General features: G+C 40.1%; 2 protein-coding genes across 2 annotated transcripts; both read right to left on the bottom strand.

The window, feature by feature from the left end:
* Positions 1 to 8,879: 8,879 nt before the first annotated feature.
* LOC105104619 (olfactory receptor 1L8) lies at positions 8,880 to 9,824 on the bottom strand. Its single transcript, XM_064490873.1, has one exon. It carries the CDS (start codon positions 9,810 to 9,812, stop codon positions 8,880 to 8,882), a length of 933 nt encoding a protein of 310 aa, XP_064346943.1. The 5' UTR covers positions 9,813 to 9,824.
* An 8,290-nt stretch (positions 9,825 to 18,114) lies between these two features.
* On the bottom strand, positions 18,115 to 18,566 carry LOC135322363 (histone H3.3A-like). The gene is made up of 2 exons (XM_064490889.1): positions 18,474 to 18,566; positions 18,115 to 18,432 (listed from the first exon to the last, which is right to left on the bottom strand). The coding sequence occupies exons 1-2, from the start codon at positions 18,564 to 18,566 to the stop codon at positions 18,115 to 18,117; spliced, it is 411 nt and encodes a 136-aa protein (XP_064346959.1).
* Positions 18,567 to 20,933: the final 2,367 nt, after the last annotated feature.

Raw genomic sequence — 20,933 nt, forward strand, 5'->3', positions numbered from 1 at the left:
TCACTGCCAGCCTCTTTTGTGGCCTGTCTTCTCAGCCCATCCACCAAGAACTTCTCTCTAGAAGTTATTCTTGCACAGCATCTCACTCACCCAGATCAGTGCAATACTTGCAACAACAATCCGATGTTAAAAGCACAGTGGAGACAGTTCTTAATCCCATTTGGACCCAAAGATAAGGAAGAATACTCAGTGAAAGCCAGAGAAGAAGAGGCAGACCTTAAAGGATGAAAATTAGGCATTAACTAAGTGGAAAAGAGAGGCAAAGATATTACAATCCCGTATGAAAACATGGAGGTGTGAAAAGTGTTGTGTCTGGGGAATGCAGCATGTGATCTAGGGCATGGATGGTGAACGCATAGCTCACATGCTACAGTCTCCCCCATTCCACATCCATGGCAGACATAGCTAATCTGTCACAGAGCATGATTCCTTGCTGGGACTGAGCAGAGGATTTGAAATATTCTGAAACTAGCACACTAGGCAGCTGCTCTTAATTAAATAAGGGTTGCTTAAAAGATGAAACTGTTTTGTTATTCTGGGGGTGGGAGAATGATAAGTCATGGAGAGTAATGAGCCTGGAGAGTTGGATAGGACCCAAGTTGCTTTTGATGATGACGTTGGTGATTATAGCCTCTTGAGGAAGCCTGGAGAGTTCAAAAGTGAAATATCAGAAAAGTTTCAGTGCTCTTGGAACTGCCTCCATGGGGCCTGGTCTATTTTATGATCTTGTTAACAAGGCCCCAGAGAAACTCCATCTGACAATCCCCTGGCTACCTTGCTTCCAGACTAATTAGCCACTCAGGGAAGTTCTCTGTGGCTTAATTAAGTTACATTTGTAGTTAAAAGTTTGGCTTTTCCTAAGTGAACAGTGATTAGGAATTAGGCATGGATTCTCAGTGGAAACACAATCTTTGGTCACCATCAACTCAAAGTACCCCAGGGACAGAGATCCCTTCTCAAGCTCATCTGACGCATTTCCCAATTGGACAGGTAGGGACTATCTGGGTTTGGTCTGAAATTACACCTAAATTGAGGCACCAAGTTGAAGGGTGGGTCTTGCATGGCCATAGTCATCCCTTGTAATTTATTTTGTGTGGAAGGAGACAGTACAGTTCGAAGATGGGATTGGTAAAAGCCCCGAGGCAGAAGTGTGCCTGATGTGTTTGAGAAATAATGAAAAGGAAAATGGTCTGTACTGAACGAGGAGAAAGATGCAGGAGATGAGACGAGAGTGGTCAAAGGGCCAAGTTCATGTAGAGCATTCTCGTAGACCATTGCAAAGCTTTTGGTTTTAATGCTGAGCTGGCTTTATCAATATTTTGTTGTCAATGCATTTTGATCTTACTTAACAAACGTTTCTCTAGCCCAAGGTTCAAAATATGATAATCTTTATATTCTATAGTGTTTTATTTCTTAAAGGGAGGTTTTTATTGTACATAAAGTATAATTTATATACCATAAAATTTATCCAAGTTAAGTATTTTGTCCATGAGTTTTGACAAATGTATGCTGTTATGTAACAATTACAATCAAGATATAGAACTTTTTCATTACCCTGGAAATTTCTCTCTTTCCCCTTTGTAGTCATTTTTCTTCTCCCATTCCCAGCTCCAGACAAACACTGATCTGATTTCCTGGGTTTTTTCCCCCTGAATGTCATAGAAATAGGATTATATGGTATGTAACTTGTTTGTTTGTTTAGCTTCTTTCACTCTGTTTGCTGCTTTTGAGATTCATCCATGTTGTTGCTTGTATCATAGTCTATTCCTTTTTACTGCTGAGTAATATTCCATGTATAGATGTACCATAATTTGTGTATCCATTAATCATTTCCTAGACTGTCTCCAATTTTTGGCTGCTATGAATAAAAATATTATAAACATTGACATATATTTCTTTCTGTAAGCACATATTTTCATTTCTTTTGGGTAAAATACCTAGGAGTAAGATTGCAGCGTTTTATGATAGGTGTATGTTAAACATTTTAGGAAACTGTCAAACCACTTAAGCAATTGTTCCATTTTGCAATGAGTAAGATTTCCAGATGCTCAGGACTTGATATGGCCGCTTTTAAAATTTTACCCATTTCAGTGGCTATGTAGTAGTATCTCATTACAGTTTTAATTTGCATTTCCCCAATGACTAATGAGGTTGGACATCTTTTCACATGGTTATTTGCCACCTGTATGTCTTCTGTGGTTAACTGTCCAGATCTTTTGCCCATTATTTAATCAGGTTGTCTATCTTAATTTTGAGAATTCTTTATCTATTCTGGGTATAATGGTTTATCAGATATGTGTTTTTCAAACATTTTCTCTCAGTCTGTTGCTGTCTTCCCATTCTCTGAAGAGTATCTTTCAAATAGCAGAAGATTAATATTTTAATGAAACTGATTTTATCAATTTTTTCCTATGCTTTATGAATTTTGTTTCTTATTGAAGAAAGCTTTGCCTAATCCAAGGTTACAAAGCCTTTCTCTATGTTTCCTTTCATAAGTTTTATAGATTTAGCTCTTAACTTTAAGCTACGTTGAATTAATTTCTCAGTATGATGTGAGTTAAGGATTTAGGACTTAGTCTTTTTTTTTTTTTTTGAATATGGATATCCAATTGTTCTAGCACTTTGTTGGAAAAAAAAAAAAACCCTACACTTTCTCTAGTGTGACATTTCGAATTGCCATGACACTATCGCCAAAAATCAATTGCCTATTTACTTGTGGATCTATTTCTGAACTCTTCTGTTTGGTTGATCTATAAAACCAACAGCATACTGTCTTGATTATTGTAGCTTAGTAAGTCTTGAAGTTAGGTAGTGTGAGTACCCACCCCCTCCACTTTTTTTTCCTCAAATTAATTTTGTTTCCTCTAGGTTCTTTGGCATTTTCATATAAATTTCAGAAAAAGTGTTTCAATTTCTACAGAAAAACTGGTAGAATTAAAACAAATTTTTGCTTTTAATATTTTTATTTATTTATTTATGACAAATAAATATGGTATATATTTCAGGTGTAAAGCATGATAGAATTTTGAATGAGATTTCCTTGATTCAATAGGTTAAAAGGTGGCAAACTGTGATCCATGGCCGACTGTTTTTCTATTTTGGTGGGTTTTCTTCTCTGATTTAAAATTATTTATGTTTCTAGTAAATCTTACTTCTGAAGAGTTTAAGGCAGCTTGGAAGACCATGTAATATAAAAGATAGGATAAACTGAAAATGTTAGGCAAGAGCAAAAGAAGGAATAAACAAGGGTGGGGACATAAAATTGAGCCAGGAATGACTGAAAATGAAGATGGTAATGACTTGTTATGGATGTAAGACTCTTAAGTTTTTTGGCCAGTCACAGAGTTCATAATGACTAAAGATAAAAATAAATCAGTTGCTTAGATGAAATACAAACATCTAAGAACAGACAAAGCATGGACTTTCTTTTAATCACCTTCAGTGTAGACTTTTGGCAATCATGTTGGTGCATAAAAATTCACATAAGCAATAGTTTTGAGGCAAAAATAATACTGTCTAGATGTCTAGGTCTCCAGTGATTTGGGTTGTCCAATTTTTTTAGATTTCACATATGAGTGATATCATGTGGTATTTTTCTTTCTCTTTCTGGCTTACTTCACTTAGAATGATGATCTCTAGGTCCATCCATGTTGCTGCAAATGGCATTATTTTTATTCTTTTTTATGGCAGAGTAGTATTCCATTGTATAAATAAATCACAACTTCTATATCCAGTCATCTGTCAATGGACATTTAGGTTGCTTCCATGTCTTGGCTATTGTAAATAGTGCTGATATGAATATTGGGGTGCATGTCTCTTTTCAAATTAGTTCCCTCTGGATATATAGCCAGAAGTGGGATTGCTGAATCATATGGTAAGTCTATTTTTAGTTTTTTTGAGGAATCTCCATACTGTTTTCCATAATGGTTGCACCAAACTACATTCCCACCAGCAGTGTGGGAGTGTTCCCTTTTCTCCACACCCTCTCCAGTATTTATCGTTCATGGACTTTTGTGTGATGGCCACTCTGACTGGTGTGAGGTGATACCTCATTGTAGTTTTGATTTGCTGTTCTCTGATAATTAGTGATATAGAGCGTTTTTTCATATATCTGTCCTCTGGTTGTTCCTGAGATTATCTCCTTAGATTTGGTTTCCAGCAGTTTGACAATGACAGCCTACATACCGTTCTCTTTGTGTTTATTCTACTTAGGTTTCATTGAACTTTTCAAATCTGTGAGAAAATCCTTAACCATTATCTCTCTAAATATTTCTCCTGCCTTTTCTCTCCTCTCTCCTTAAACTTCAATTTTTTGATGTGTTGAAACTTTCTCTATGGTACCACTTACTCAGATGCTCTATTTCCCCCTACTCAATTTCTTCTTTGTTTCAATTTGTATAATTTCTACTGACATGTCTGACAATTCATTGATGCTTTTTTGGGTACTATTTTCAGTCTCCTTATTAGCCCATCAGGAGAATTCTTTACACCCAATACTGTATTTTTTTTACTTGTAACATTTACGTGAGTCTCTTTTATTAAAAATATATATAAAAGTTTCTTTTTCACAGCTGAAACTGTCCATCTGTTCATACATTTTGCCTATCTTTTCCATCATGTCATTTAACACGTTTATTACAGTTAAATTAAACTCCTTCTCTAATAATTCTAACAATCTGGGCCATTTCTGGGTCAAGCTAGATTGACTATTTTCTCTCCTCATGATGGGTCACATCTTACTTTTTCACATGTGCAAAATAACCATAGAGAAAAAATAAATAATATTTATGTTCCATAAAAGACACTCTGTTTTCTGTGGGAAATGGAGTCAATCTAATCTACAGTTGAGCAAGGTATGGGCTTTGTTGTGGCTTTAGATAGATCCATTTTATTATTGACTTCAAATGACATGATGGCAGAAATACAACCCCCTCAAGAGGGCTTGGGATGTGACTACATGTGGGGTTTATTTTAGCTCTCTGCTCTTTCCTCATCCTTCAGCAGGCCCAGTGCACCTATGCCTGGTGAAGTGGGAATTGTGTGTGTGTGTGTGTGTGTGTGTGTGTGTGTGTGTTGTGTGGTTTGTTCTCTCTCATCTTTTCAGCCTCTCTTTAGCCTAGACAGAAACATTGCACAGGGACAGATTCTAGAGATACTTACCAGTCTTAGTCTGTTTGGGCTGCTATAGCAAACATACCATAGACTGAATTGCTTAAACAACAAATACTTATTTCTCATCATTCTGGAGGCTGGGAAGTCCAAGATCAAGGTGCTGGCACACTTGGTTTCTGGTGAAGTCTGCCTTCCAGGTTCATAGATAGCTGTCTTCTTGTGTTTTCACATAGTAGAAGGAAGAAGGGAGATCTCTGGGCTCTCTTTTAAAAGGGCACTAATCTCATTCATGAGAGCTTCACCCTTATAACCTAATTCTCCCCCAAAGATCCCACCTCCAAATACCATCACCTTAGGGGTTAGGATTTCAACATATGAATTTTGGGGGGGACATAAACATGCAGTCTATTGCATTACCTGAGGCATGAACTTGGTGCATGAATTTGTACAGGCCCAGATCTCAGCTTATCCCTAGATGGCTCACTTCTAGCTTCGTAAAGCAAAGCCAACTTGGTTTTCAATATATTTCAAGATACTTGCTATGTAAGGGCTTAAAACAGTGCCTCACAGTGTACAGTGGGTGTGGATTTAAGCTAAAGAAATGATCCCATTCAGAATCACATTAAGGTAAGTTCCTGGCTATTTTATATAAAAGGCTATACTACAATTTTTTGTCCATTTGTCTGCTGATGAACAACTGGATTGTTTCTAGTTTTTCACTATTAAAAACAAAAGCTTCTTACACATGAATGCTTACAGCAGCTTTATTCATAATTGCCCCAAACTGAAAACAACCAATAGGTGAATGAACAATCACACTGTGGTACATCTATACAATGAAACATTATTTATATTATTGAACAATAAAAATAAATGGGCTATCAATTCACAAAAAGAGAGAGAGGAACCTTGAAAGCATACTGCCAAGTGAAAGAAGTTAGTCTGAAAAGGCTACATACTGTATGATTCCAACTAAATGACATTCTGGGAAAGGTAAAACTATAGAGACAGTTAAAAAGATCAGTGGTTGCCAGAGGATTTTTGTTCTTGTTTTTGTTTTGTTTTGTTGTTTTTGGTGATGAATAGGTGAAATGCAGGGCAATTTTAAAGCAGTGAAACTATTGTGTTATGCCTACAGCTCAAATTGTCATTGCACTAATTATGTACACACTTGATTTTAGTATTGAAAAATAAGGGCACTTGCTCTCCAAAGCGACTAAACCAAGTTATACTCCTAGGTTCACTGTCAGAGACTTTCATTGTTCCTCACACTCACTGAAACTCAGAACTGCCAGAAATATTTTTCCCTTGTCCACCTGTTGTGTGTACAATAGCAACTCATTGTGATTTTGATTTGTGTTTTCCTAATTACTCCTGAGGGTGGGCATAAATCATCTTTTTGTAAACAATCTTTCTAAATGAACCATAAGTTTTTCTTCCTTCTGAAAGAGGAGATATTTCATATAGTTTAATTTTTCTGATGAGTCATGGCCTCTATATATGCCCATCTGTCTTCAAGACATAAGAGAATGTTATCTTTGGTCAGTTTGCACTTAAAACGAATGGTCCCAGTTCCAAGAGCACTGAAACTTTTGTATTTCACATTCGAAGCCTCCTGGCTTCCTCAAGAGGTTATAATCACCCCAGACCGCCTTACCGTCTCGCTCAGCTTGACTAAATATTGGACAGGCTTCTTCCTGTCTCTATACCCTTGACTTTCCTCTTCTTGGAAAAATTTTCCTTCTAAATCTTTTCTCTGCCTCTTTGAATTATAAATCTTTTAAAAAGCCTCTTGCCAGTTTTACAGTCTAACTATGTCTTTCTCAAGGACCTGGGTACCATCTCTTTGAAATGTAACCATCAAGGAAGAAAGTGCCCCCAGCTCCCAGTCTGTGGGTGCCTGGCTCCACGTTGTAAAATTACCTTCTGTCATAAAGATATGTGACAGCAAATGCCAACTAGGAAATACATATGGCCTATGAATCCCCTCTAATGTCCTCCAATACTTTTATACTAGCTCATCCCAGTGCTTAAAAACTCTCCCAATCTTTCTTTCAATAGAGTTGAATTAGGAAGTGTTTTGGCCTCTCTCCTCTATTGCAATAGCCTTGAATAAAGTCTTCCTTGCCTGTTTAAATTTGCCTGATGTAGTTTTTGCTTTGATACATGCCAAGTAGATGCTTCTCAAATTTACCAGTCAGACAAGAGACTCATCTTCCCTGGAGTAGAAACAATAATAGGGTGAAAAAAAGCAAAGGTATTCCACTAAGCTCTCTTAACATGGGAGGGAAGATCAACACAAGGAAAGAAGTGCCCCCACCAAATGATGACATTTAACATTGCTACTTTCACACGTTCACTTATAACATCAATTTTTCCACCCCAATCTGTTTTCATTTCTTGACACAGGATCAATATCTCCCCAAGATAACTGAAAGAGTAACATTTATGTTAAACATCAAAAATTATAACAAAATGTCTAAAACTAGAACATTTTCTCAGGTCTGTGTTACCTGGACATTGACTTTATTACAAAATATTATTGCTGTCAGTTTTGAAAATGGGGAAACTGAAGCCCTTTAGTATTAAGCAATTTCTCTAAATTGGAAGTGACCTTACATGTTATCTAGTTGAACTTCTGCCTGATGTATGAACTGTCTGTGCAATATCATTCTCTAGTGAAGATGGATTTCTTCTTTCTATAACTCTGACTTTTCAATTTCTTCCTTTTGCTCTGCTAGGAATTACCTTCCTAACTTTTAAACATACTAAGTTGAGTTCTGTCTTCAAAAGCCATTCAGAATAAATCTCATTACAGATGAGCTACCCTCTTTACAAAACAGGCAGATTGATGGGCAGTAATAATTTTGGAACTATGGATACCTCTAGGGTCAATGGCACCAAAAAGAGTCTCAGGAAGAGTGATGGACCAAGACCTGTCAGAGGTACAAAGGGAAGGAAACCCAGGCAGAGACACAGAAGTAGACCTCAGTTCTACTGCATATGGCTGGTCACCTGGAGTGCTGGACTTGAGTTGCTAAGTCAATTAGCTTTTGAGTACAAACTCTTGATAGTATTCTGTGTTCAGGACCCAGGATACTGTGCTGAGAGAGGTTCCAGAAGAGGAGGAGATGCCATCTGTTCTTTGCCTGGTGGCCAAGAAATTGTCCCTGCTCCTGGGAGACCCTAATCCTATAGGAAGACAACATGTGCATGTACCTGCACACACACACACACACACACACACACACACTCTCACATGCATGCATGCACACACACAAGGATGTACTAACAACTCAAGCAATTGCACAGACGTTGAAACTGCTGCAAATTGAGTAGCTGATCGCAGTTGTTTCTTAAAATATGTTAAGATACTGGGAACTCAGACTTATTGAACAAGGAGAAATTTAGTCAGGAAAAAGTGAAAAATATTAGTTTTCATTCACTTGGAAGGAGTGAATGAGGAAAGAGAATGGGAAGGGGAATGAGGAATGGGTGCAAAAACTCTAGGCCAACCAGGGGGCCCTAATAAAGTGGCCTTGATTGGTGGAGATATATATATATATTTCACCAATATATATATTTCATTGTATTATAAATAAATAAGACTGGGTACAATATTCTAATCTTGTCATCTACACCATTTCTTATGAACTCTTGGCTTAGGTGTGCTAACTGCTATTAGCTTGATATACACACCAGGAAGCATCAGGAATGAGGACCCACAGGAGAAGACTCACTGATGAGCATGGCCACGGAGGTGCTGGCTAGGACATCCTCCTGCTCATCAGCCTCCTCAGGCCCTGCTTCATGTCTTTGTTCCTCAGGCTGTAGATGAAAGGGTTCAGCATAGAGGACAAAACTGTGTAGATGACTGTGGCCACCCGATCCTTGATGGTGTAAGTGGACAGGGGTCGGAAATAAACATAAATAATGCTTCCATAAAAGAGGGTCACCATGGTGAGGTGGGAGCCACAGGTAGAGAAAGCCTTATGCTTCCCAGCAGCTGACGGGATCTTCAGAACAGCAACGAGGATTCGTAGGTAAGAGATGATAACACGTATAAAGGGGGTCATCAAAGTGATCAGCCCTTCTGTGTTAATTACAATTTCACTGACAAACGTGGAGGAGCAGGATAATTTCAGCAGAGGGTTGATGTCACAGAGGAAGTGGTGAATGACGTTGGAGTCACAAAAGAGAAGACAATTTATCAGGAGAACCAGTAAGAGAGAATGGAGGTGAGAGATGGAGCAGGAGAAGGCCACCAACAGAAAACAACGATGGTGGCTCATGGCAGTGACATACTGGAAGGGGTCACAAATGGCCACATAGCGGTCAATGGCCATGGCTGCCAGGAGGTAACTTTCTGTGTTGGCAAAAGCCAAGAAGAAATACATCTGGGTCATACATGCAGCATAAGAGATGGTCTTCTTCTTTGACAGAAAGTTCATCAGCATTTTGGGGACGATGGCTGTTGTATAGCAAACATCAATAAAAGACAAAATGCTAAGGAAAAAATACATGGGTGTCTGGAGCTGAGTGTCAGAGCGGATAGCCAAGATGATAAGCAAGTTTCCCACCATGGTAACCACATACATGATGAAGAACAGGGCAAAGAGTGGCTTCTGGTCCTCCGGCCGGGAGGAGAGTCCCAGGAGGATGAACTCGGAGACACTGCTCGTTCGGTTGACCCTCTCCATGGTCCTGCATAGGCCAACAAATATAGAAAGACTCTAGATTTTTCAATTCAACAAGTTTCAATTTATTCCTATCTCTCTTAGGATTCCTATAGATGGTCCACAATTTTGTCTTCCCTTCCCACAAAAATGAGTTGAACAATAAAAGAGTTTAGCTTGTGTTAAATGCAAGGACATCAGAGAGTGGATTTCCCTTCAGAAAGAATCCCAGGTAGACTTCAGTGATGCATATTTCTCTAGTTTCCCCCAAATACTTATTAGATATGTCAGGCTGAAGCTCATCTCTCTACTGTCCTTGCAAACAAAACAAAACAAAACAAACAAACAAACAAAAACAAACGACCAAGTGAATCAGGCAAATAAGATGCATGCTGACACAGGCACACTGTGTTTATAGTCCCCCTTTCAGAGGGAATATTTTCATTCAAACCTGGTTTTAAAAAAGCTATATTATATATGAACCTGTGTATTAAAATTGTCCTAGATGTTGGGGATTTATGCTCTCACAATTATTCAACACCATTGTATTAGGAGCCCAACACTGAGATTATAAAGATGAGTGATTCTTCTTAAGCTCCTGTTCTTAAGGTGGTAAAAGTTGGGTGGGGAAGACAAACTTTTAAACAAATAATTGCAACACGGTGCTATAGGCGTAGTGACAGACACACTGGAAAACAGCAAGCCTCGTGTGGTGCCTCTGCCAAGAGCACACATTTTGAAATTAGCCCCTTCACCTTCTGGCTGTGTGGTCTCCACCTAACATCTTTGATTCTTGGTGTCCTCGTCTGTAATCTGGGACAGTAAACACCTCCCTACTCCACATCCTCTCCTCCATCGCTTGCCTCACTTCTTCCTTTACTTCCTGCCCAAATCCTCTTCTCTGTCAGGCTTCCTGGATGCTCTTGAAAACAATTATTCTCTATTTCTTTGCACAATCCCAAGGCCTTTATAGCTTTCATTGTTTGACCACTCTTCACCTGAGTTTGTGAGACTTTGTAGGAGAAATATTTATTCGTGCTCTGTATGATCTGAAAATGAGTATGCTTTTAAGGCAAATAATAATTATGCCTAAGATATATTGAAACTTACTATACGTTAGAAACTGAGCTACAGGCTTCATGTATATCACTCAAGACAAGTCTCTGATCTGGCTGTCAACAACATTCCCTTTTAACAGAAAAGAAATTTGAGGTTAAAGGTGTTAAGTGCTTTTCTCAAGATCACACAGCCCGGAAGGTCCAGAGCTCGGGTCCCAATCAGGCTGGTCTTAAACACAAAATGCTTTCGTAAAGCTTCAGAAGCTTACACCAGAAACAAAAGTGCAGGGATGTTTGTTTTCCACTGTGGAATTTTCCACCTTGACATCTTTAGTCCGGTGACCGACAGGCTTGGAAAATCAGCGTTGCACGTAGTCCCTTACTGTGATTGCCAAAGACAGGACCTCTCACAAGCCTCATGTGGACCGGGGGCTGTATTTCTGCAGAGCTGTGGCAGGGCAGAAGGAAACATTCAGGATGTAGAGACAGAAGGCGTGGGTTCAAATCTTGACTCCACTATCTACTCACAATTTGTCTTTGGCAAAACCCCTTCACCGCTCTGAGTTTCTCTTTTCCCCATGCATAAGACAAAATAAAATCTGCTCTCAAGATAAGAGTGGGGAACAGGTGTGTGAAAGCAGTTTGTAAACTACAAACATGATATATGTCAGGGGGATGACTGGGAAGTGTTTGATGGAGAAGAAACTAGCCGTGGAGGAAGGAGAGGCGGAGCTAGACTACATGCAGAGACGGGAAAGGACTTAGGCTATGAGAACAGAGGAGGCTATGGCCAGAAGCATGGTGGGGGGTTGTTGCTGGAATCAATGCTTTTCCCATTTTTTCCATTCTATCTGGCACCCACCAGCATGGGCTTTGTTTCTTCAAGGATCTCCATGGTTTTGCCTCCTAGATATCTCATGAATCTTGCAACTCTTTGCATCTCGCCCACCAGCACTCTGTTGAAAGCCATCATTTCCCACGGAAATCATTCCAGTGTCAGCTGAATGATATATTTGGCTCCCATGTCTTCTCTTGACACCTCCTTCCCCACCCCTTCTGCACTCAGAGTGATCTTTTAGCAATAAAACTTCAATCACCTAACTTTCTAGGTTAAAAGTCTGTGTCTGTCTGTCTTCCCAGGGCTGCTTTAACAAAGCACCACAAACTGAGTGACTTAAAATAATAGAAATGCATTTTCTCACATTGGAAGTCCAAAACCAAGGTGTTGGCAGGGTTGATTCCTTCTGGAGACTCTGAGGGAGGTTCTGCTCCAGATTCTAGCTTCTGGTGGTCGCAGGCAATCACTGGTGTTCCTTGGCTTGGAGATTGCATCACTTCAACCTCCGCTCCTGTCTTCCCATGTTTCCTCTGCATCCTCATGTGGCCTTCTCCTTTCTATGTCTGTGTCCAAATTCCCCTCTTCTTATTAGGATACCAGCCTTTGGATTAGGGCCAACCTGACCTCATCTTAACTTGATTACATCTACAAAGACCCTATCGCCAAATAAGGTCACATTCTGAAGTTCTGGATGAATATAAATGTCGGGGGGACATGACTCAACCCAGCGGAAAGTCTCCATTCATTTAACGTGTGCTGAGCTCCTAGTCCCCTCCAGCCTCACCTCATGCCTACTCTCCCCAGCGCCTTCATCCTGTCCCTCAAACGTGTCAGGTTCCATCCTACACTGGCTTTTTTTTTTTTTAATTGAAGTATAGTCAGCTTACAATGTTGTGTCAATTTCTGGTGCACAGCATAATGTTTCAGTCATACATATACATATATATATTCATTTTCATGTTCTTTTTCATTATAGGTTACTACAAGATATTGAACATAGTTCCCTCTGCTATACAGCATAAACTTTTTGTTTACCTATTTTATATATAGTAGTTAGAATCTGCAAATCTCAAACTCCTAATTTATCCCTTCCTATTCCATTTCCCTCCTGGTAACCGTAAGTTTGTTTACTATGTCTGTGAGTCTGTTTCTCTTTTGTAAATAAGTTCATTTGTGTCTTTTTCTTTTTGGATTCCACATATGAGTGATATCATATAGTATTTTTCTTTCTCTTTCTGGCTTAATTCACTTAGAATGACAGTTTCCAGGTCCATCCATGGAGATTGTCCAGCTATTTGAAGTGAATCACGGCGCTGTCATTTTCTGATATAGTAACTCAGAGAATTAAAGATTTTGCTGCAAATGAAAGACTGGGGTAATATCTGGACTGCAGAGTTGAACTTTTGCCTTAAAAATGGATAAAACAACTCTAATTTGAAAAGATATATGCACCCCAATGTTCATAGCAACACTGTTTACAATAGCCAAGACAAGCAAACAACCTAAATTTTCATCAACAGATGAATAGATAAAGAAGTTATGGTTTATATATACAATGGAACACTTCTCAGACAAAAAAGAATAAAATAATGCCATTTAAGCAACATGGATGGACCTGGATATCATCGTTCTAAGTGAAGTAAGGCAGAAAGAGAAAGAAAAATACTATATGATATCACTTATATGTGGAATAAAAAAAATGACACAAATGAACTTATTTACAAAACAGAAACAGACTCATAGGCATAGAAAACAAACACGGTTACCAGGGGAGAAAGGGTGGGGGTGGTGGAGGGATAAATTGGGAATTCAGACTTTGCAGATACCAACTACTATATATACAATAGATAAACAACAAGGTCCTACTGTACAGCACAGAGAACTATATTCTATATCTCATAATAGTCTATAATGAAAGAGAATATGGAAAGGAATATATATCTATAACTGAATCACTATATTGTACACCAGAAAGTAACACAACATTGTAAACTGACTTTAGGTCAATAAAAAAATAAAGCAAAAAGCAAAAAAAACCAAAAAACAAAAAACCCAAACCACCCCCAAGTGTCAGCAAGGTTGGTTCCTTCTGAGGGTGTGAGGGAAGGGTCTGTTCCGTGTCTCTCTAGTAGGTTTGTACATGGCGGTCTTGGCCCTGGGTCTCTTCCCATCCTCTTCCATTATGCATGTGTGATTTTGTGTTTAAAAAAATCCCCCTTTTATGAGCACACCAGTCATGTTGGATTAAGGCTCATACTCATTTTAACTCGCTTACCTCTGTCAAGACTCTGTCTCCAAAGAAGGTCACATTCTGAGGTCCTGAGGACTCCAATGGGTCTTTCTGGGGGAACACAATTCAGTAGCAGTCTCTTTCCTGCTGCATAAGCCTCCTTGTTACCCACAAACAAAAGGCCAGTTTCTTCCTGTGTCTTCCTGAGCTTCCTGTGACGGGCCTATTTTCTTGCCTCCCTCCCTGCTTTCTTTCATGCCAGCATTTTTTTTGCTGCTTCTTGCCTTGGGGACTTAACTGTTCTGTCGGTTTGAAGTGCTCATTCCCCCTGTTTGTTAGCTCTGGTGATCAGTGGGCACTAAGAGCAGACCCCCCATCCTTTTGGAAGCCTGGCCTGCCTTTCTTCCACCAGTTCTGGATCGGGCATCCTTTCGCAAACACACTACAGAAGTGAATCTTAGTGCTTACAAAACTGCTTTCCCCACTCGAGCTGCGCGAGGATGAGGACTATGTCTGGTCCTGTGACACCACCCGCCTGGCGTGCTGCCTGGATAAATATTTGTAAAATGAAAGAATGCCTGGATGGTCATTTAGGATTCTGAACAGATGCAAGGAAGAAATACAGTGGACCTCAGGTCACTGTCTTTAGAGTGGCATTCCATTGAATTCACAGCGTGCGGGTGGAGCAGAGTCCAGGCAGAAGTAGCCATGCCTTCTCTCCTGGAAGGCGCCCCCTGAGTTCTCATTGCTTCAGCTTTCAAACAGATATCCAGGGGCTCTGAGCTGGAGAAACTCTTAGCGATCATGCAGTCCAACCCCCTCATTTTAAATTGGGGCCTGGTGGGTGGAAGGACCTGATGATCACAACATTTTTATTGTCTGAACCAAGACCGGAACGCAAGCATCTTGGCTTCTCCCTGGAGAGAGAGGATGCTTTGCCTTTTGGGGGCCAAGGCGGCTGAGAGCATGGGCTCTGGCCCACTTTCTAGGTACAGGGTCCTGTCCTTACCAGCTAAGTGGTCTAGGGCAAGTTGCTTAAGCTCTCTGCGGACATGGTCTTTCCACCAGTAAAGCTGGGATAATGGGGTTCCCCATCCCTTAGAGTGGTCGGGAGGACTCAGTGAACTCACGTGAAAGTCCAACGTCTGGCAAGTGGTCAGCACTCTCACCCTCAAAGTTAGCTATTTAGACTATGAGGCAGAGAGAAATATTTTGGTAAAGTAAGTAACCAGTCGTGGTGAAATGTTGGAAGTCTGCCTGCTCTGCACTTAAGTTACCCAAACATGTGAGAACCGGAGGCTGAGTCATCGCGATCACTCACTCCTTTTTGTATACAGAGATAGCGCTGGATTTTGTCAGGTTAATTTTCACAATAACACATGGATAACCTTTTCCTGATTCATTGCTATCTTATCAAAACACTCAAAAAGTTTTTGATAAATCTGATGCATGGCCACTTTGGAACTCACTGTTCTCAGCTGGCGGGCAGGGAGGAAGGCGTACCTGGTTGGCGCGGATGGAAAACGGGGACTGTTTAGTCCCGGTTGCTTCCTATGTCCAGATGTTTTCTCCCTGAAGCTGTCTGTCCAGATGTGGAAGACTTTCCCATGCCATGTTGGCAAATTTATTCAGAATCCACACTTCAGCTAAAGGTTTCCAGCCTCCTTACATCCCTCCCTCACCTCTGCTAGAGGAAACCGTGTCAAGCATGGTGAACAGCGGGGTATCAGTTTCCTGACACTGTTTCAAATCCTTTCTCATTCCCCACCTCTGGACCCCAGCTGCATCCTGACTCCTCGTTTCAGAAGACAGAGCTACCCAGAGCCCCTGAGGACTCTCCCAGCCCTTAATGGTTGAAGGTCCCTTCACCGGGCCTCCTTGGGGCCCCTGTCTCTGTGGAACGGGTGCTGTGTCTCCCAGCTATTCCCCTGGGGAATTCTGCTCTGTGCCATCTCCCAAGTTTAGGCAGAGACGCAAAGCCCAAGGGGTTGGAGAGTGTTGGGTGCCACTTACATGGTGTTGAGAGTATTCCAAGAGCCTCCTTGGATGCATGGTCGTGTCTCACTGGTGTGACTCAGCTTCCCCGTTTGTAGGGGACTAAGGGTTGAGGAACGCTGCTGGGTATTGTGGAAAACAGGGATGTCGTGAGAGGGGAATTATTATTTTGTTTGTTTTTTAAGATATGAGATAGATTAATATGGGGGGACAACAGTTTTCAGGTGATGGAAAAATGTGTGGGGTGTGTGTGTTTGTGTGTGTGTGTGCGCACGTGTGAATATCAGTCCAGGGACAAGCGAGGAAGTGAGGTCAGAGTTCCAGGTTGGTTTATGAGGTAGCCTCTTTGGGGTCCAGCGATATTGGTGATGTCAAGAGCTCTTCAGTGTGGATTATCAATATGGAGTCAGAAGAATATTAACATTGGGATGGCGGTTAGTATTGTTCTAGTCTCAGTTGCCCTGGTAGCCCAGCAGCTCCTCCAGCTGTTGGCCTCTGTTAGCTGAGATGGACTCATCTGTCCTCCGGGGAGCGCTTCTGGCTTTTGGGCCAAGGAGGGGGAGGCAGGCCTGGCCCTTTGGTTGCTGGGAAGCACCCCAAGGACTTCTGTACATATCACCAGAGCTTGAGGCATGGTCGGGGGGGGACTAGACATTCTGTTCATGTATATTTTGGGGTTCCTAAGTTTTAGAGAGTCACGTGAAAAGACCTAATCAAGTGCCTGGCTGGCTAGATGACTTCCTTCCACTCCTCCTTTTTTTTTTTTTTTTTTTGGCTTCCTCTCTCCTCTCCCTCCTCCCTTCCTTCCCTTTCCTTTCTTTTTCTTTTTTTTTTTTTCCACTTTATTTTCTTCTAAAAAGAATGGGTTGTTTAGAAAGATAGATACAACACAGGATAAAATTTAAAAAATCACTGAAGAACAAGAAGCAAAAAAAGTGACGTGTAGGAAAAAGGTGATGGCGAGTGTGAGGCGAGTGTACAAAATCAGGAGGAAGTTCTGATGCCTTTGTTAGAAGCGCATGTGATTCGGAGTTCATGAATGACCAAGGTGAAGAAGGTGCAAAGAGCATCTCAATGATTCTCAGAGTCCAAGAGGTAAAAACAAATTGATGATTTAGGACATACCCTACTCATTCTGGCTCTGTGATCTGAGAGAAACATCTATGGATTTTCGTGAAGAGATTGCTGTGAAATGCAAAGCCAAGCCTTTCCAACAAGGTCCTCAGAGGAAACATTCTTCTCAAGTCTTCTGAAGGTCCTCAGAGGAGGCCTAGGGGGCAATCTGCCAAGATCTAATTGAGTCCCAGTGATCCTAGGGGATCTGTAGTATTTGCATGTAGTCTGCTTGCTGATAGCCTGGCTTATTTCAACATTAGTATTTTCTTATGGACAGTAGTTCTTAATTTACAGACACCCCTGACTTTCCTAGAGCAGTTGGATGGCCTAGAGGAGACTGGGCACTCTCTGACGAGGCATGTACATTTTATATGTAGGTAGAAAAGTGCTTTTTTTTCCCCTGGGGGATGATATACATCAATATAGTTAGATTCTCACGATGATCCTTGATTTAAGATAGACTGAACCATCTATGCAGAGGACTGATGCTCAGGAAGTACTCCATGAATCTCCATTAGTTTTTTTTTTTATATATACTTTAATGTATTTTAATAGCAAACTTACAGGGACAGCATAGAAGACAGACAACATTAAAAACACGTACTCACATGTAGGACAACTCAGAAAAGTATAGTGAATGGATGGAATCTACTGTATGATAAAAATGCTACAAACACCATTTAGTTGCCATCAATAAGAAATTTACTTGTTTGAAAAAAATCCAAATGCTGGCATTGTCCAGAAAAATTTAACAGGTTTATTTATAATTGTTATAAAGTTGAACTGCTGAAACTTGCTCATTGAAACATTTTGACTTGCATTAATGCTTTATGTCCCCGCATATTAAAATTCACACACAAATTAAAATGGAAAAACTGCCAATACCTGATTTCTGTCCCCTATTTTTCCACTTGCAATCATATACTTAGGCACCTTTTGACCCCATGGGAAAAAAAAATCTAACGTTCAGAAATACCAATAACAGGAAGAGTTTTTTTTTTAAAGAATGAAATGTTTCCATCATAGTGGATTCTTAAGCATGTTCTCCACGTATGCGGCGTGCTAGCTGGATGTCTTTTGGCATAATCGTTACACTTTTGGCATGGATAGCACACAGGTTGGTGTCTTCAAAAAGGCCAGACAGGCCTTACTTGCCGCCTGCAAAGCACCAAGAGCTGCACTCTGGAAGCGCAGATCTGTTTTGAAGTCCTGAGCAATTCCCCGCACCAGACGCTGGAAGGGAAGTTTGCGAATCAGAAGTTCAGTGGACTTCTGATAACGTCTAATTTCACGGAGTGCCACGGTACCAGGCCTGTAACGATGAGGTTTCTTCACCCCTCCAGTAGAGGGCGCACTCTTGCGAGAGGCTTTTGTAGCCAGGTTCTTCCTCGGTGCTTTGCGGGCGGTCTGCTTTATATCAGCCGTGGTATAGAGACCTCCTTACTTACCCTCCTTCTCCTTCGGTTGGAGCTCGGCAATCTAGAGGCAGCGCTGGCGTTGGAGAGCGACAGCGGCGCGGCGGCGGCTGCGAACACCTCCATTAGGTTTTAATAGTCATGTTAGTGGTGATGAGTTCTGCATTAGCAAGTGCCCAGAGGACCACTCTTCTGAATGTCTAGTAAGGGCTGAGCAATTAGCATTCACCGTCAGCCATGCAAGGCTAGGACTGAGATCTGACTGGGGAGGTTGAGGGGTCTTTGAAAATCTAGTTAATGCGACTGGGATCCTGTGGAGTGGGTCAGAACACCCTTGTCGGCTTAGGAGGTTAACTGACTTCTGCTTGGATGTGAGCCTGGAACATTCCCCTGATAAATCCAAGCCTCCCATAGAAGGGGAATCTGATGTCTGTTCTAACTCAATGCTCGAAGCCACCAAATTTCTTTGCCAAAGAACAGGACCACTATCATTTTAGCCTGGAACTTTTTTTTTTTTTAACTTTTTTTTATTGATTTATAATCATTTTACAATGTTGTGTCAAATTCCAGTGTACAGCACAATTTTTCAGTTACACACGAACATATATATATTCATTGCCACATTTTTTTCTCTGTGAGCTACCATAAGATCTTGTGTATATTTCCCTGTGCTGTACAGTATAATCTTGTTTATCTATTCTACATTTTGAAATCCCAGTCTGTCTCTTCCCACCCCTGCCCCCTTGGCAACCACAAGTTTATATTCTATGTCTGTGAGTCTATTTCTGTTTTGGATTTATGCTTTGTGTGTGCTTTTTTTTTTTAGATTCCACACGTGAGCGATCTCATATGGCATTTTTCTTTCTCTTTCTGGCTTACTTCACTTAGAATGACATTCTCCAGGAGCATCCATGTTGCTGCAAATGGCATTATGTTGTCTGTTTTTATGGCTGAGTAGTATTCCATTGTATAAATATACCACATCTTCTTTATCCAGTCACCTGTTGATGGACATTTAGTCTGTTTCCATGTCTTGGCTATTGTAAATAGTGCTGCTATGAACATTGGGGTGCAGGTGTCATTTTGAAGTAGGGTTCCTTCTGGATATATGCCCAGGAGCGGGATTCCTGGGTCATACAGTAAGTCTATTCCTAGTCTTTTGAGGAATCTCCATACTGTTTTCCACAGTGGCTGCACCAACCTGCATTCCCACCAGCAATGTAGGAGGGGTTCCCTTTTCTCCACAGCCTCTCCAGCATTTGTCATTTGTGGAACTTTCTTTTTGTAGTACTGTGTTTAAGTTTCAGAAGTAGTGTATGCTCATTGTAGAATATTCAAATAATTCAGATGTTTAGTTAGTAAAATTCTCCCCTCCCAGTTCCAAAGAACTATTCCATTTATACACAAATACGTACAAACACAAATATGAAACCATGCTTTTGTACTGTTCTGTAACTTCTTCCTTGTAAAATAGATAATGGCAGTATTCCATAAAATAACCCATGTTCTAATCTGTGAACTTCTGTATGTCCTTCCATTCATTTGTCTTACTAAATTTTATTCAATCATGTTTTATAATTGTCTGTATAGAGATCCTCCATATCTTCATCTGATTTATCTCTAAGTAAATCATTAGATTTGTCTCATTTTTCATGTAATTTAAATAAGATCTTCTTTTAAAAAAAATCATGTTTTTGTAGCTTTATGGAAAAACAATCTATTTTTGTACAGTGATTTTGTATCCAGGAACTTTGCTAAACTCACATTAATTATAATGATTTATGTATAAAATTTTTTAGATTTAATGAATTTATAACAGTGGTATCTGTGAATAAATGCAGTTATGTCTTGCTCTCAAATCTTTATGCCTTTTTTTTTTGCCTTACTGTATTGACTAGAAATTTCAATATAGAAATTGTAATAGTGGGAATTCTTGTCTCATTCCAAATCTCAGCGAGAAAGCATTACCTGTTTTATCTTTAAATGTGATGTTTGCTATAATTTTTGTAAACTACTCTTTATCAAATAAAGTAAGTGCTCTTTTCCCCCTAGTTTGCTAAGTTTTTATTAAATTATAAATTAATGCTAAATTTCATCAAAAGTTACATCTACATTTGTTATACTAATATGATTTTCTCCTTTATTCTATTAATGCAGTGAATTACAGTATTGATTTAGACTGTTTAAACAATAATGCCATATTGAAAGAAATCCTACATGCCATGAAATACTTTAATTTTTGTATATTGTTGTATTTTATCTGCTAGTGTTTTGTTTGGGATGTTCATGAGTGAGATTGGGCTCTAACTTTCCTTTATTGTAACAACTCTTTCAGATTTTAGTATTGCAATGCCTATTCTGCTTGACCGTGAAGGCTGAGTCTTAGATAGGGACCGGGTGTCAAATTTGTGTGCCACAACAGGCTTCTCTCAGCATCAATAAACATGACTTCACAGTAAGATAAATGAGGAGCTACACAACACGTACTGCAAT

Source organism: Camelus dromedarius, chromosome 10 (genome assembly GCF_036321535.1).
Source record: "Camelus dromedarius isolate mCamDro1 chromosome 10, mCamDro1.pat, whole genome shotgun sequence".
Taxonomy (NCBI): domain Eukaryota; kingdom Metazoa; phylum Chordata; class Mammalia; order Artiodactyla; family Camelidae; genus Camelus; species Camelus dromedarius.